Raw genomic sequence first — 17,906 nt, forward strand, 5'->3', positions numbered from 1 at the left:
ATTTATACATCCTGACTCGATGGAAGGCCATTTAATTTGTCATGTTATTGCTATATCGCATATTAGCGCTATTACCTGTTTTTCAAAATTTTGGCCAATCTCTGGTAAATTACTGGCAAAATGAAATTGACGAACGCGGTAGTCAGAGCGCTATATTAGATGTACAGAAAGACTTAATTCGAACCACACTTGATATTATATGCAAGTGCGCTTTTGATTATGACTGTCATGCTTTAACCGACGCGAATAATCAAGTTACTCATGCTTTTACAAAGGTTTTAGGAGGACTTTCTTTAAGGTAAGCAATATGTATACATAAGTTTGTAATACATTACTCAGCAGAACTACAATTATTTAGGCCGGTAACGTTTTCTAGAACTGAGTCGGTCTCATAGTTGATGGCCTACCTGCTTAATTATTTTATTAATGGCGACATTTAAACTTTTTCAGCTGGACATTCTTCATTCCGGGTTTAAAATATTTGCCCACATCGGGAAACTTAGAAGTAAAGCGTGCTTTATCAATAACGCATAATATAGTAAGGAAAGTTATTGACGACAAATTGAAGAAGGGGATTACAGGTTCCAAAGGAATTTACATTTAATTGAATAAAAAATTGCTAAATTATTTTATATTATTATTAAAATGGGATGTTTTTAATTAATTAAAGAGATTACTAGTAAAGTCAAACTCAAATTATAGTTAAACACGATCTAATTATTATAGGAGAAAATTGTTTGCTAGATATTTTATTATCACAACAAGATGGAGAAAATAATGTTACCTTTACGAGCAAAGAATTACAAGATCATATTATGACATTTATGTCTGCTGGTCATGAGGTTAAGACAATTGTATAATAAAAAAATGGCTATTATTAATCGTAACAGAATTACTAAGCAAATTAACGTAAGTTGCATTTCTTTAATATCTGATCGGTGATAAATACATTCTATCAAGACTACAAGTGTAGCGTTGGCTTGGACGTTGTATGCATTAGCTAATAACCCTGCAGTTCAAGTTAAAGCGCGACAGGAAATTTTCAAGGTTGTACAGACAGGCGATAACATCACATGGGATACTTTTGATAAACTACCATATCTTGATAATGTTATCAAAGAGTCACTTAGGTAAAGAATCAATTATTTATGAAATTTTGAATATGTTTTCTAAAATACTCATACTAAAGCAAGAAGTATAACTATGAAATAAATTCTATACATGATTATAATTATTACTTATACTAGTCTGACATTCCTTTGGCTTGCTACTTGATCTGTAGACTATATCCGCCAGTGCCATTGATTTTTCGACAAGCGATAGCTGACGATAAGATAGGAGAATATTTCATTCCCAAAGGATCTATAATTACAATTATACCACCTTATAGGTACGGTAACTTTAACGTGGATACTATAACTAGTATTATAAATTGTTTTAGAAAGTAATGTCGATGTTGCAGCTACGCTCCTAACTTATACGTTCATAAATGTCGAATTTTCTATATTGTGCAATAATAATGAGATTAAAAAATAAGCGTAAAGATAGAAGTAGCCTTGACGCATACGAATAAATTGATATCTCGGTGAAAATATTACAGTGCTTCAAGTTAATGTAATAGCAAGTTTGAAAATTTGAAACTGTTTATATTCAAACTATTTTTAGGTTTCCTAGTTATTTTCAAGAACCCTTAAAGTTTGATCCAGATAGATGGGATAACTCAGCAAAGAATACTAGTCCCTACGCTTATTTGCCATTTCTTAGAGGACCACGAACTTGTATTGGTTCGAAATTTGCTACAACCGAAATGAAATGCTTGCTGTCTCTACTATTAAATAATTTCTTGTTCAAACCTTATCCAAAACAAGCGGTTGAAAGAAAATACCAGTTTACAATGAAACCAGATCCTGCTTTGAAACTTATCGTCTCACCGGTGTTGCTATGATAATTATCGAATAATATTTCATTTTAAATGTAGTTTTAATTGAGTGCTATTTAGCACGTTTCTTGAAATTTGAATTGAAATATTTAGGCGATGAAATTTGCGGTATATATGTTAACGGCAATTTGCGAAATCAGGCATTTTGCAAATGCCTAAGGTCATTTCATGTTATACGCGTATATATATAGAATGTAATTTATGACCGGCATTCACATCAAGGTGTTCATTTTCTAAGATAAGATTGAATATTCTAATTGGTGATCGCTGCTAATTTATATTACTGGTGATTAGTTTAATTTTCCTCGTCTAAAAATACACGTTAAAGAATACAGCAGAGATAGAAAAGATATTGTCAGTTTCAAAAATATATTTTTTACTAGACTCTTGGAAATTTATTCATTTTAGGGTACAATTGATAAATAACGCCTTGTGAACTAGGCTATGTCACGTTAAATAAGATTTGTAATAGCAAAGTACCGCAATATGCATCCTATAAATTAAGCTACTATCCTCCATTTTCTATTACATAGTGCGATAAATATTAGATTCAGTGAGTATTAAAGTCTAAAATCTACTCGCAATACATTCTGTACTGTATCTCGTCCAGTACTGTACATACTGTATCATTTCACTGCCAGTTTTAATTGAAAAATTGAAAAATAGCTTGAGAATCTATAGCTTCAATTTAGCGTATAAAAACGTATAAAATTACGTGCTAATCATCAATCAGCATGTCACAACCTAGGTAGTGACATGGGAAGATAATATCAAATGAGGATACTGTACCTTCGCTGATCTAGTAGAATTGTCTCACAACTTAATATTAAGTAGAATTACTTTTCATACATTGGCCACTGTACTGGTATAATTGGTAGTTCGGTACTGCACTACCTTTTATCCTACAGATAACTTTATGATCAACGCGTATATTTGCTGGTATAATGCTACTATACTGTTGGCTTTTAACTCAATTTACAGTACTGTAAATCGGCTACTCAAACTCCCATTTTTATTTATAAACGATCCCTTTATAGTATCGAGATTATTTTAATCATTTGATGAATAAGTTAATCAATGTTTTCGATCAGAATAACAATTTAATAATATCTCTGAAAAACCAATTAATAAACTAAAAAGTTATTTATTAATTAATATTCTGCAACAAGCCCGATAGTTAACACATATTCATAATTATTAATATATCTATGCATAAAACATAATTTAATAGCTTAAATAGTTAAAGAGCTGTATGTATTGAGTTTGCAATCGTCATACAACAATTGTGAATATCTGAGTTTCAAAAATTGTAAAGGTTGCAATGTCCAATCTGGTACTACTTTATACACTGTTACTCAATGTTTTAATAATTTATTCAATTTGAATAACAGTGTTATGAGTAGTTATAGCATAATAAATACTGTACCAAATAATTATCTAACTTAGTGTATGAGCCAACCTATTTGGCTTTAAGCTAAGGAGTAAAGTAGTCTTGAGTAATAAAAATTTTAGGCCTAAAGTAAGTTTATTTTTATCAATGATTTGCCAATTCTTGAACTAATTCATCTACATGTGTCTTATCGTCGACACTTGCTGCTCGATTAAGTATGACTTGCAATACACCAGGAATGGGTATTCTGTTATTGCTGTCGATGATATCAAACGTATTATCAATCATAGCTGATAATCCACGAGAAGATTTGTCGCAATATAGATCATCTAGGGATCGATCATAGATGAATAGAAAAGTATAAAAGTCCGTCAAGGCATCTGGTTTATTGTCCAATTCACAATATCGTTTTGGATCTTTAAAGATTTCCTTATATTCATGAACTTGTGGACTAAGCTGCAAGTATGCAGTGTACGGTATATCAAAGCAAGACAGGCCTAAGTTGTCGCATAAATTCGTTACAGAAGTATGGACCGATAAATCAAGGCATTCTTTAGGCGTCGGAATTAATGATTTAGTTTTACCTGTAGCATAGTTGAATAACGAAACATGCGTATTCGGTTCAAGACAACTGTGTGATAAAACTGCGATACCATCGCTTGATAGTAAATCAGAACAGATTTTATCTAGAAGTTCTTTAAAGCGAGCCTGATCATGATGCGATGATATAAAATAATAACCACACTGCAATAGATATACTAACTTAAAGTCTTTTACACAATGATCTCCAGTTTGTGAGCCAAGAAGTAATCTCGTAATATCACATTTCATAACATCCGCATGCAAGACACGATAGTTATTTAACGGAATTATTTTAGCTTGCATGGCCTTGTACAAATTATCTCCAGCTATTCCATTGGTAGAATTCAGTTTTTCGCAATCCTGCTTATGATCAACACTGTCGTTGTCAGTCAATCCAGTATAATCAGGATTACTATCGACAGCGATTAAATCGATACCGGATTGAAATTGGATATTTCGTAGATATTTTACAATTCTATCCCCAGCTCCACAACAAATGTCAGCTATACGAATAGGATCGTCCTGATGACAATTTACTAATCCTTTCTCTTTTAAACCGTTGATTAAGGCTTGATGTAACCGGGCTTCTATTTCTATTTCATTACTTGCATTTTTATAGGCGCTAAACGCTCTGTTGTATTCGAATACATGCGTTTTTATTGTCGTTTTTTCCATCTTGCTTAAGAGACTTCTCTCCGTAGAACTTTTACCGTATGTCAGTGAGAACATAGCAGTACGATTAGATTTACTTATCGCAGTCTATCACACATAAGGGTACCATATGCTGGTTGTAGCAATACCTAGCGGTACTCCAAGTCCAACCCATAGACCCTCTAGCATTCGAGAAAAGTAATAAGATAACATTGTACTGTATTTTATACTATCATATGTATACCGTGCCTAAATTGCAAATAATTTAGTAGTCCATGACTGTACCATATGCATGGTTTTACTAGATATTTCTGCAGATAATGTAAAACATCAAGTAAAAATTGGAAGGGTCTAGAGTACACTGCACAGTACAACTGTAGTTAACAATAAGGCAATCCGAGCTATATTACTGCGATCCTGTTTACTGATCTTCTTGGCGTGTGCTAAGAAACATCGCAGACTGGTTGTGACGAGCTAAGATATTTCCTCTAAACTTAGAAATTTTACTTTTAACCTTAACATCTTTGCAGGTGTTCGATAGAATCTAGTTAAACGAGTTGGCAATAATTATCTTTGTCTATCGAATCCTAAATTAAGGATTACTAATACATAAATTATTAACCACTAGAGTTACAATTAAGGAGACCGTGAACATTTCTGAGATACAAAACATACGACTATAAACATAGAAATAAAATACACATCACGAAGATTACATTCATAACTTTAGTATTGTGAGCAAGTAGTATGAAGCATGCCGCTTAGGGTGCAAGTTATGCACCCTTGCCTTTCGTAACTTCTCTCTCCAAAGGGAATGAAATGAAGCATTTTCGTGAGTTACCCAAAAATTCGTGTTAACTGAAAATAAAATTTCCTTTAACTTAGTGGCTAATACATTCCATAATAAATATATAAACAAAAAAATGAATCACTTTCGAATTCTTACCAATTTGATGCTATTTCATTCAATTAATTCATACCCATTTATTAGTTACAAGATGTTGAACTGTAACTTTGGTGGAGTCGGTCTCGCCACAGCACCGAACGAATCATATACTACATACTACGTAGTAGGCCCGAGCCCCTTCTACTTTGCGTGTCGTATACCGTTTGTATTACTATGTTCTGGTACCTTTTATATATCATTAAAGTCTAATTAAGGAGGACTACTACGATTATTATACCGCCCTGTAAAGTGCTGGTATAAAAACCCTTAAAGTTTGATCCAGATAGATGGGATAACTCAGCAAAGAATACTAGTCCCTACGCTTATTTGCCATTTCTTAGAGGACCACGAACTTGTATTGGTTCGAAATTTGCTACAACCGAAATGAAATGCTTGCTGTCTCTACTATTCAATATTTCTTATTTAAACCTTATCCAAATCAAGCGGTTGAAAGAAAATATCAATTTACAATGAGACCAGATCCTGCTTTGAAACTTATCGTCTCACCAGTGTTGCTATGATAATTATCGAATAATATTTCATTTTAAATGTAGTTTTAATTGAGTGCTATTTAGCACGTTTCTTGAAATTTGAATTGAAATATTTAGGCGACGAAATTTGCGGTATATATATACGCGTCTATATAGAGAATATAATTTATGACCGGCATTCACATCAAGGTGTTCATTTTCTAAGATAAGGTTGAATATTCTAATTGGTGATCGCTGCTAATTTAATTACTGGTGATTAGTTTAATTTTCCTCCTACTACTTTTTACACTGTTACTCGGTGTTTTTAAAAATGTTTAATTTGAATAACAGTGTTATGAGTAGTTATAGATACTGTACCAAATAATTATCTAACTTAGTGTATGAGCCAACCTATTTGGCTTTAAGCTAAGGAGTAAAGTAGTCTTGAGTAGTGAAAACTTCAGATCTAAAGTAAGTTTGTTCTTGTCATTGACTTGCCAATTTTTGAACTAATTCATCTACATGTATCTTATCGTCGACACTTGCTGCTCGATTAAGTATGACTTGCAATACACCAGGAATGGGTATTCTGTTATTGCTGTCGATGATATCAAACGTATTATCAATCATAGCTGATAATCCACGAGAAGATTTGTCGCAATATAGATCATCTAGGGATCGATTATACGTGAATAGAAAAGTGTAAAAGTCCGCCAAGGCATCTGGTTTATTGTCCAATTCACAATATCGTTTTGGATCTTTAAAGATTTCCTTATATTCATGAACTTGTGGACTAAGCTGCAAGTATGCAGTGTACGGTATATCAAAGCAAGACAGGCCTAAGTTGTCGCATAAATTCGTTACAGAAGTATGGACCGATAAATCAAGGCATTCTTTAGGCGTCGGAATTAATGATTTAGTTTTACCTGTAGCATAGTTGAATAACGAAACATTCGTATTCGGTTTAAGGCGACAGTGTGATAAAACTGCGACACCATCGCTTGATAGTAAATCAGAACAGATTTTATCTAGAAGTTCTTTAAAGCGAGCCTGATCATGATGCGATGATATAAAATAATAACCACACTGCAATAGATATACTAACTTAAAGTCTTTTATACAACGATCTCCAGTTTGTGAGCCACGAAGTAATCTCGTAATATCACATTTCATAACATCCGCATGCAAGACACGATAGTTATTTAACGGAATTATTTTAGCTTGCATGGCCTTGTACAAATTATCTCCAGCTATTCCATTGGTAGAATTCAGTTTTTCGCAATCTTGTTTATGATCAATACTGTCGTTGTCAGTCAATCCAGTATAATCAGGGTTACTATCGACAGCGATTAAATCGATACCGGATTGAAATTGGATATTTCGTAGATATTTTATAATTCTATCCCCAGCTCCACAGCAAATGTCAGCTACACGAATAGGATCGTCCTGATCACAATTTACTAATCCTTTCTCTTTTAAACCGTTGATTAAGGCTTGATGTAATAGGGCTTCTGTTTGTGGTTGATTACTTGCATCTTTAAAAGCGCTAAACGCTTTGCTGTATTCGAATACATGCGTTTTTATTGTTGTCTTTTCCATCCCGTATAAGGTACTTTCTTCTCCAGAATTTTTACTCTTTGTCAGTCAGATGTGGGAAAATTCGAAAACTGGCGTATTCTATTGGATGGACTACTCAATTCAAATTAAATGAATAATATTATTTTACACAGCACTGCTCTCTACCAGTAGTGACGAATCTCACGATTGTGGTAGTGGGCGTTTAATTGAAGCAGACTCGCTCGCTAAACAGTAGAGTACTGTACACAATACTGAACGCGAATAACTTCGATGGCAAGATGGCGTCGAAAATTGAAAGTTGCAATTTGTTACCACTCCGAATCAAAATCGATACTTTGGGCTTGATTTAGCCTCAACACTACACAGCTATTCGAAAATGAAAGTTGCAATTTGTTACCACTCCGATTCAAAATCGATACTTTGGGCTTGATTTAGCCTCAACACTACACAGCTATTCGAAAATTGAAAGTTGCAATTTGTTACCACTCCGATTCAAAATCGATACTTTGGGCTTGATTTAGCCTCAACAGTACACAGCTATTCGAAAATTGAAAGTTGCAATTTGTTACCACTCCGATTCAAAATCGATACTTTGGGCTTGATTTAGCCTCAACAGTACACAGCTTATTTTCCTTAGTGCCACCCAAGTTCATCGCGATGTACTGTATACTACTGAGTCTAGATCGTAACGGTTCGATCCGAACCGAACCGAACCTTCTCAGGTCTAGACTACTGACCACGGCAAATACTGTACAGTAAGTATACTGTACTGTACCAGTGTGCAGTTCTGGATTTGGGTCTGGATCACACAACGGAAAGAGAGTGCGTAGTTACTCGCAGACGGGAACGTGCTTCCGCTGTAGAAAATGTCTTGCTGCCATCCACTTAGGCTAAGTCTATGTTCATATTGCTATACGGTATGGGGCCAGAAAGTGAATGAATACCTTTATTGTACTGTACTAATCGATGGTTTGTTGTTTGCTTGCAGAATGAAAATAAAATAAAGTCTTATTTGCACTAACAGTACTCATTGCAGATGCAATATTGGAGTTGCCCACTATACACGCTTTCTACCCAATCGTATTCTTAGCGATCAGGCATGAGTAATTACTATACTGTAGAATTGGCAACTTGAACGAGGGCTATTGCGCACGCTCTTTCCTTCCGTTCCCGATTTGACTCCATGCTTACTTCGACAAGCTTTCCCATGGACAGTACTCAGTACTGTAAAGTACCGTACTGTACTGTAAACTGTACACTGTACAAGCGGTCCATGCGATTGCGTCACTCCTTGGCTTGACTTTGAAAATATTGGCAATGGCAAAACAACGCTGGAATTCAATCATTTTGATGTTATGATGGCGTTTCCTCAAGAGATATTAACGTGGATTTCCATTGCCATTGCTATTGGCATTGCTTACGTTGTTAAGCAGATTATTTCCAATTTATTATCACCTTTAAACAAAGTAAGTAGCCTACTGTATTTTGAATGATGAGCAGATACAATTGCTTTGCAATAGCACCTCCATGATGAAACAATCGTGATGGATTCAACATTGACGTATAGTGACCACATTGGAGATATATTGCAGGCTATAGGATCATGATGGATGTCTATCGACATGATCAATAGCTAACCTTATATATGATTCAATCCTTATTAAGCTTGCTATGGTATTCTAGAATATTGGTAATGTTGTATTGCTTTAGTAAACTATTCCCTTCTTGTATACGTGCGAAATTGCTACACGATGAAGGATTGCAATGTCCTTCATAAGTGCTGTGGATCGTCTTGAAGAATTAGCCTTCTTTGACCATACTTTCTATATCATTTATCGTAGATTCCTGGTCCACCAACATGGTCACCTTTGGGACATTTACCTAAATTGATAAACGAGCCGCCAGGCGATCCATATATACAGTTCGTAAATAGGCAATAATTGATAGTGTAGAAGTTTCATGCTCGTAGATTAAGTCTATACTGCCTGTTGAACGTGATGGTACAGTACATACTGTACATGAAAAATCGAATGAATTGATCAAGATCGACGTATAATTAATAAATATGTGTATTATGTAGCTGTTCCTGACGTTTTTTTTTTTCCATTTTACTTACTTTACAAGCTATATCAAAGCTATTACACCTTCAATTAGTGAAAGTCAACACACTTGAATACGTTCATAAAATAAAATTAATATAAACGTATATATACTGTACAGTAATTGCATTCATGACGTAATGGTCACAGTTCCTTACCTGAGCTAAAACGTTCTTAAATTGTATTAGATGGAACCAACAATACGGAGGCATCATTCGTTATAGTTTTCCTATGTATAGCCAACGAATCGCGATAATCGATCCCGAGTATACCAAACATATTCTTGTTACGCATTGTAGTAAATACCGAAAGCCTACCCAGACCAGAAGGTTAGTTCAAAGAAACAGGCTTGTTACGCTCGTTATACAAAAAGACACAGCGTAGAAACTAAGATTTGATTCTAAGGCTTCGAATGATTTCATTCTAGTTTATTAATCGGTATCATTGGGGATGGACTCATTTTACTAGAAGGCCAAGAACATGCTAGAGCTCGTAAGATTATTAATCCGACGTTTAAATATAGTAAAATTAAAGGTAAGAGGTCACCCAGTATCGTATAATAATTGTTTGTCATGCATAGATATATTATTATTTTACATAGTGGTTACTTCGACAGTAGCTTGTAAATTGAATTTTTTTATGCAATGTGTGCTTATAATAATACTTTCACTCACAACACAACACACATACATGATACGTGAACTTTACTTGGTATATTTAGGGCTTCGGCCTGGGCTGTGCTATATCACATAGAAATTCTCATACAATAAATAAATAAATATTAATTATTATATACTTGTTCCAGTAAATACTCATCTAATTGAACTAATAACTATAATTACTTCTTTTTACAATACTCTACTGATCAATAGTAAAAAGTGAAAATGTAGCGAAATATCACAAGCAAGGGTTCCACTAGTATAGATAAATGCATAATTGGGAAGGATCACTAGGGTCCTTTCCACTCACTGAGAAATCCTTACGCTTTAATCTTCTTTTAAATTACTCAATGACTATATATAGTATTAGATCAAATATCATATGAAACATTCTACCACACCCTATCTTATATATAGTTACTAACTCATTTCCTATAAAGATCAAACGATTGAAATTATCTTGTTTGTCATACTACTATAGAATTGGTTCCCACTTTTCAAAGCTTTGCCGAAGTTTTAGTAAATTATTGGCAAAATGAAATTGACGAGCATGGTGGTTCCAAGGCTACATTAGATGTTCACAAAGATTTATCTCGAATCACGCTAGATGCAATATGTAAATCTGCATTCGACTATGACTGCAATGCTTTAACAGACAAAAATAATGAGGTATCAGTTGCTTTTGCCAAGGTCCTTGGAGGCCTTACTTTAAAGTAAGTTTTAGATAGGTATATACTACAAAGTTAGTTCATAATATCGGATATTGCTAGGGCAAGGAATTTACTCAGTTTGTCAGTACTGAAAGATATTAGTGTATAGTGTGCCTTTCATACCTTATAGTGCATTTCGTTCTAATTTTTTCCTATTTATTATTTTAATTAACCTTTATAGCTGGACATACTTTATACCAGGTTTTAAATATTTACCTACTCCTAGTAACATTGAAGGAAAGCGTGCCTTGTCTATTTGTCATGGTACTGTCAGGAAAGTAATTGACGAAAAGTTAAAAAAAGAAAATATCGGTAAAGGGACAACTTTATTATCTTAATTATATAATTATACGTTACATTAAAGCGTTGAAGATGAAAGAGATGTAAAGTGAAGAATAATTGCCAATTATAAGTGCAAAAATGGGTTGAATATTACCGTAGGTGAAGAAAAGTGCTTGTTGGATATTTTATTATCGCTTAGAGATGAAGACAATAATGCTGGCTTTGCGCGTAATGAATTACAAGATCACGTTATGACATTTATGTCTGCTGGTCACGAAGTTAGTACAAATAAGTGTCATACGATGGCTATTACTTCATAATTTATATCATATCAATTGCATTGGTGTACTGTAAATTATGAAGGCAGAACTAACTAATATCCTTCAACGCATTATGCTGTGATCAATTCATTGCATTGTTTAGACTATAAGTGTAGCATTGGCTTGGACATTATATGCTTTGGCTACTAACCCTGCAGTTCAAGAGAAAGTTCGCCAAGAAATTTGTAAGGTTATACAACCAGGTGACAACATAACTTGGGATACGTTTGATGACTTGCCTTACCTTGACAACGTTATAAAAGAGTCACTTAGGTAATTAATATATAAGACTACAAATGTACATATTGCATGATCTATAAATACCTAAAAATTAATAATATGTATACGTAAATTGTTGGAAAGGAGATTATATTCTGAGACTATGGCTTTAAATCTTTATTATCATCTGTGTTTGATCCATAGGTTATATCCACCAGTACCAATGACTTTTCGACAGGCAATAGCTGACGATAAGATAGGAGAATATTTTATCCCGAAAGGAACTATGATTGCAATCATACCACCTTATAGGTAACTTAAAGATATCTTCGGCAGGGCATTATGACATAGTTATTGATTTAGCCTATAAAAGTTTCATAAATCATTTATTCTGTTATCGCATTTCTGACTTTTATGTTTTAAAGAAAAATCTACATTGAAGAATTAAATAACTTTACAAATTGACGTTGTAAATATTATTTCAAGTGGATTTAGCAGTTTTAAGCAGATCAATATTTATTTTCATTTATGATATAGGAATCCAAAGTATTATGATGAACCCTTACAGTTTGAACCAGACAGATGGAACAATTCAGCTAAGAATGCCAGTCCTTATGTATATTTACCGTTTCTTAGGGGGCCTCGAATTTGCATTGGCTCAAAATTTGCAACAACGGAAATAAAGTGCATCCTGTCTTCACTATTAAAGAATTTCTCTTTTCAACCTTATCCAGACCAACCAGTTGAAAGGAAGTTACAAGTTACAATGAGGCCTCATCCATCCTTGAAACTTATTGTTTCATCGTTGTTACCTTCATAATGATAAAATATCTACTTAATTGTACCATAATAACTAGCGACAAATCCAGAAATTTAAATTTTAGCTCGAATTGTTTACGTATAATATATGTACAGTATATTGAAAGTGCATTCAAATTTTCATACAATTTTATTTAAAGTTCGTGCTTATTGCAGCTATGAACTTCGGCTAATGTAAATCGTTGGCTAACAATACGTAATTCAATCTATGTGGATTTCTGATTATCTATAGAATATTAGATAACTCTTTGGTGTTGTCTGTTTTATATGATATTTATAATCCATTGGTTTTACATTTAAAAATCAAATAAAAACAACATAAAACTTCATATGAACTCAGTTAGCGTGATAATAGATGGGTAATGATCGAACAATATCATGCTTCTTGGTTCCCGTGGTTCATACGGGGAAAAAGTATGTCTGAATTAACTGTTGCTATCTTCTCCTAAATCAACATGAGGCACGAGGGTATTGTACTTATTTAGTAAATTACACTAGCATTATAGCAATTAGTCGATCTGTATAGCCGTTCTTTCCTGCCGTAAGATGCGATGTACTTGAGCTATAGAATGAGAAAGTAGATAAAAAACTACGATCATTTAGCTACAAAACTACAGCAAGTAAGAAGAGACACTTGATTTCTAAATTAATTATAATACCAAATTCCTTAACATAAAGAATATATAGAAGGTGCCCACAAAAGTTATTTATTTATTGACTAGTATTCATTGCTTGGTGTACGCAACATAAGTAGCAGGATATAGAATAGGGGTAAGAAATAATCGGCGATGGGTTGCAAAGAATCATAAAATGCAATGCCAAATGCTATTATTCCATCTACTGCTTAGTAGCGCAAGTACTATAATTGTTGAGGTAACTGTTATCACAGCTATCTTCCTGCTAGCAACCTCTATGTATATCATTTACAGTAAAATTTTCGTATAAATAAAGATTTAATTCAATAAATTTAGCTCTGGTAGAAACTACGCGCGCATTTGAAGGCTTCTCGTTTAATTGTCCTTACTTGTAAAACAATTTTTGAAAGTTATTCAAATTGCAGCATGTGTTCAATAATTTGTATTAGTAATTGCTTCTATTAATGATTCCACACTTGAAGATGGACATATGATCGGTTGACTTATCACATTGCAACTGGGCGATCTGAATAACTTCATATATAAAAAATTTACGTTTTTTGATTGTGATACAAATTATACTGTTAGCACTTTCGGTTAGATCTTAACGTAATTACATTTAAATATGCAATATACATGTAATTATTGATGAAACAGGAAAAATATACGAACTACCGTTTAAATAGGGAGTTGCATTTAGAAGTCAGAATACAATTGTATCCCTTTTGTATACAATAAAAATAATATTTTATGAGCTATAGTCTCTAGATCACTCAGTAACTTGACGTGTAAGGCGGATATGAACTTTAATGAGGACAAGTTACTATAAAGCGAGCGTAATTTATCTAAATAAGCTAGTGGAACAAGGTACGGAAATTATAATGATAGTAATTCTGGCTTGCATTTATTGTAGTAGGTGAAAATCCGCTAGTTGCAGTTAATACTGTAAAGCAGCATTACTAGAATTATTTACCGTCGGATATCAGTACGCGTAGTAGATGTCTTAGTAAAACTATTTTATTTATCTATAAACAAAAATAGACAGCTAATGAGTTCTCAGTAATTAAAATTTTTTAAGGAAATAATTGATACAAGCGAAAGATTTAATATTAAATGTTATTTTAAATGAGGTATAGAGTAGAATATGTTTTTGGTCGAAAGCATTAACAGCTTATGGATACACATTCACTAAAACTTTAATTTCCGAATTCGTTAAATAGGTTTTAAGTAAACGAATAGAAAATAAATAGTTATCATCAAGGTGACACTGGTGAAACGATAAGTTTCAAAGGCGGATATGGCCGCATTGTAATATGCAACTTTCTCTCAATCTGTTGGTTAGGATAAGGTTGGAAAGAAAAATTACTTAATAATAACGATAAGATACACTTCATTTCCGTTAGTGCAAATTTAGAGCCGATGCAAATTCGCGGCCCTCTAAGAAATGGCATGTATGCGTATGGACTGGTATTCTTGGCTGAGTTATCCCATCTATCCGGATTAAACTTTAAAGGTTCTTCAAAGTACTTTGAACTCCTAAATATAATATTCATGGTAGCAAAGAAATTTTTTAGTAACAGTCATGCTTCCAACATGTAGACAAGTATAGTTTTGACATTTGCCATTATTCAATTTGTAATATGCACGAAGATATTTATTTCAATATAAGCTTTGAATACAATGATAAAATAAAATTACATGAAGTTCTTTCACGTGTAAGAATAACTTGCTTTAAGCTCGCTTTACTCTTGCTACGCTTGAGTTACCTATGAGGTGCTAAAATTGCAATTGTAGTTCCTTTGGGGATAAAATATTTTCCTAACTTATCATCTGCTGTCGCTTCTCGAAAGGTCAGTGGCGCAGGTGGATATAGTCTAAAAATCAAATATAGATGGTTACTTAGAGAGTAAAAAGTACATAGAAGAAATAAGGAATTACTCAAAAGACTTTATTGTCAAAATATTAGCAATCAAAGACCGTTCAATAAACAATTTATAGATATTGTTATAGCAGATTAATAACCTAAGGGACTCTTTAATAACGTTCTCAAGGTATAGCAATTCGTCGAAAGTGCTCCATGTTATATTATCACTTGGTTGTATAACCTTACAAATTTCTTTACGCACTTTCTCTTGAAGTTCAGGGTTGCTAGCCAATGCATATAATGTCCAAGTTAATGCCACACTTGTAGTCTAGAACAGATATCATATTTATTATATTATAAAACTTTAAGGAACTCTCGTTAAGTAAAAGACTCCATAGCTCATTTTTTCAATTTAATAACGGCAGTATAATTGTATACTTCATAAATTGTAATCTTACGTTAAGCGACAGTCCTAACCTCATGACCAGCAGCCATAAAAGTCATAATTTGATCCTGTAATTCTTTACCAGTAAAGCTAGGATTATTTTCTTCATCTTTTAGCGAGAGCAAAATATCTAGCAAGCATTTTTCTTCATCTACAACAATATTTAACCATTTTTTAATAGTATTTATCTAAAATTATTAAACAATCATTATAATACTAACGTTTTAATATAACATTCAATTTCAGATTAAAATAATAAAATAGTTTGCATACCAATAGACCCCTTCTCTAATTTTTGGTCAATTACTTTCTTGACAGTACTATGACAAATAGATAAAGCACGACTTTTTTCTCTATTGCTAGATGTAGGTAAATATTTAAAGCCTGGTACCAAATATGTCCAACTAAAGAGTTTAAAATTAAAAATTGCTAGGTATTTAATGAACTTATTACTAAAATATGTGTAATACACGATACGTAAGGTAAATACAAATGCAAATACATTACGAGACCAACATTTTAGCAGACAATTTCTTCTTCAATTATTATTATGATATAACTTTCCAAGATACGCTTATCAAATACTTACTTTAAAGTAAGGCCTCCAATAATCTTCCTGAAGGCAACCGATACCTGATTGTTCTCATTTGTTAATGAATTACAATCGTAATCAAATGCACATTTGCATATGATATCTAGGGTGATTCGAGCAAAGTCTTGATGTACATTCAACGTAGCTTTTTGATCACCGCGCTCGTCGATTTCATTTTGCCAGTAATTTACCAAGAGTTGGGCAAAATTTTGAAATACTGGTGCCATCTCTGGTGTAACAAACAGAAAATTAGCCGATGCGATCTATTACAGGTAAGGAGATATTACACATGAGATAAGAAGTAGAATAGTATATTTCTATACGTTACTCAAATCTAATGTAATATGCAGCTACTGTCCAATTTAAGATTTTGAAATGAATAATATATTTTAGACATCTTTAACTCGCAATGACTAAGAGATAGCATCGAGTTGGTTTGCTGTTAAGTATCTACCCTAAAATAGATATTTTACCTTTAATTTTATTATATTTAAATGTTGGATTAATGATTTTCCGAACTTTAGCATGCTTTTGCCCTTCAAGCAAAAGCAATCCTTCACCAATAAGATCTCCTAAGAAACTGAAATGAAATCCTGAGAGTTATCACTATACTATCATGCTATTTTAATTTTGTATGATAATTTCTAAGCTGAATAAAAGACAAGATGCCGACAACAAGCATACAAAGTTATAACTTACGCCTTGGTGCGTAAAGGTTTACGATATTTAATACACTGCGTCACCAGTACATGCTTGATATACTCTGGATCAGTAATGGCGACCCGTTGGGAATAAATCGGAAAGCAGTAACGAACGATGCCCCCGTGTTGTTCGCTCCATCTACAAGTAAGATAAAAGAGAAAAGCTAATTTCAGCAAGTATTTAGTACTAGAGAGAAACGAAGCAACTACTTATTCTCATTCACAAATTTACGAAATTAGCATAAGACTCTTTGAATGTAGCTTGTATAGTAGACTAAACATTAACTTTACAATCATCTATGATTTTATAGAAGGATTGATAAATATATTTCTTGACAAAGGGAAATTGATGATGATATTCATAGGATATTATCTCAAGTAAGTAGAATAGATGTTGAGGTCACGTAAAAATACGATGTACACAAACTTGTATCTTGTTTTATATTTAGAAACTGTTGAATACTAACTGTAAATAAGGATCGCCAGGTGGTTCTTTCATAATAATGAGTAAATGCCCCAATGGCGACCATGTTGGTAGTCCAGGAATCTAAAACGATGATTTACGAGTTTATCATATCAACAAACGAGGTAAACGACTATCAATTTTTGACACCATCTATCGTAGATTATTCATTCAAGCCGACTCTAGACTCTTACAAGCAAGATCAACATTGTCCATGTTATGTCATACTTACTGCAAACATGCACAGAATCAAATGGCAAGGCGAGCAACGTTAGCGATTAATAAAGTTAGTCATAAGGTATCCAGATCGTGCGATCTCGATGTAAACTATTTGCTACAAAAGTAACACCATGGCAATTTCAAACATAACCATGCATCCTTGTCATACTGTATTATCGTCAGGTTAAATCGTTTTTTAACATCCACCTTACCTTATTTAACGGTGAGACTAGCTTGGAAATTAACTGCTTGATTAAATAAGCAATAGCAATGCCTACGATGATAGAAAGCCACGTCAAGATATCAAGGAGAAAAGAAGCCAT

The 17,906-nt window shown here is 33.3% G+C and overlaps 5 protein-coding genes across 5 annotated transcripts; 2 read left to right on the forward strand and 3 right to left on the reverse strand.

The window, feature by feature from the left end:
• Window positions 1–960: 960 nt before the first annotated feature.
• On the forward strand, window positions 961–1,795 carry TRIADDRAFT_7839 (uncharacterized protein; the record flags this gene model as incomplete). The annotated part of the gene is made up of 3 exons (XM_002115459.1): window positions 961–1,130; window positions 1,283–1,390; window positions 1,666–1,795. Coding segments are annotated over 3 exons (408 nt in total), but the record flags the coding sequence as incomplete, so codon positions are not given.
• Window positions 1,796–3,473: 1,678 nt separating this feature from the next.
• On the reverse strand, window positions 3,474–4,586 carry TRIADDRAFT_59485 (uncharacterized protein; the record flags this gene model as incomplete). The annotated part of the gene is made up of 1 exon (XM_002115565.1): window positions 3,474–4,586. The coding sequence occupies one exon, from the start codon at window positions 4,584–4,586 to the stop codon at window positions 3,474–3,476; it is 1,113 nt and encodes a 370-aa protein (XP_002115601.1).
• A 1,878-nt stretch (window positions 4,587–6,464) lies between these two features.
• On the reverse strand, window positions 6,465–7,577 carry TRIADDRAFT_59486 (uncharacterized protein; the record flags this gene model as incomplete). Its single annotated transcript, XM_002115566.1, has 1 exon — window positions 6,465–7,577. The coding sequence occupies one exon, from the start codon at window positions 7,575–7,577 to the stop codon at window positions 6,465–6,467; it is 1,113 nt and encodes a 370-aa protein (XP_002115602.1).
• Window positions 7,578–8,914: 1,337 nt separating this feature from the next.
• On the forward strand, window positions 8,915–12,665 carry TRIADDRAFT_59487 (uncharacterized protein; the record flags this gene model as incomplete). The annotated part of the gene is made up of 10 exons (XM_002115460.1): window positions 8,915–9,022; window positions 9,398–9,477; window positions 9,844–9,984; window positions 10,083–10,189; window positions 10,796–11,027; window positions 11,206–11,336; window positions 11,466–11,584; window positions 11,730–11,899; window positions 12,050–12,157; window positions 12,383–12,665. 10 exons carry the CDS (start codon window positions 8,915–8,917, stop codon window positions 12,663–12,665), a joined length of 1,479 nt encoding a protein of 492 aa, XP_002115496.1.
• Window positions 12,666–14,555: 1,890 nt separating this feature from the next.
• TRIADDRAFT_59488 (uncharacterized protein) lies at window positions 14,556–17,906 on the reverse strand (the record flags this gene model as incomplete). Its single annotated transcript, XM_002115567.1, has 10 exons — window positions 14,556–14,835; window positions 15,066–15,173; window positions 15,322–15,491; window positions 15,641–15,759; window positions 15,882–16,012; window positions 16,198–16,429; window positions 16,674–16,780; window positions 16,900–17,040; window positions 17,369–17,448; window positions 17,796–17,906. 10 exons carry the CDS (start codon window positions 17,904–17,906, stop codon window positions 14,556–14,558), a joined length of 1,479 nt encoding a protein of 492 aa, XP_002115603.1.

This window comes from Trichoplax adhaerens, genomic scaffold (genome assembly GCF_000150275.1).
Source record: "Trichoplax adhaerens TRIADscaffold_11 genomic scaffold, whole genome shotgun sequence".
Taxonomy (NCBI): domain Eukaryota; kingdom Metazoa; phylum Placozoa; class Uniplacotomia; order Trichoplacea; family Trichoplacidae; genus Trichoplax; species Trichoplax adhaerens.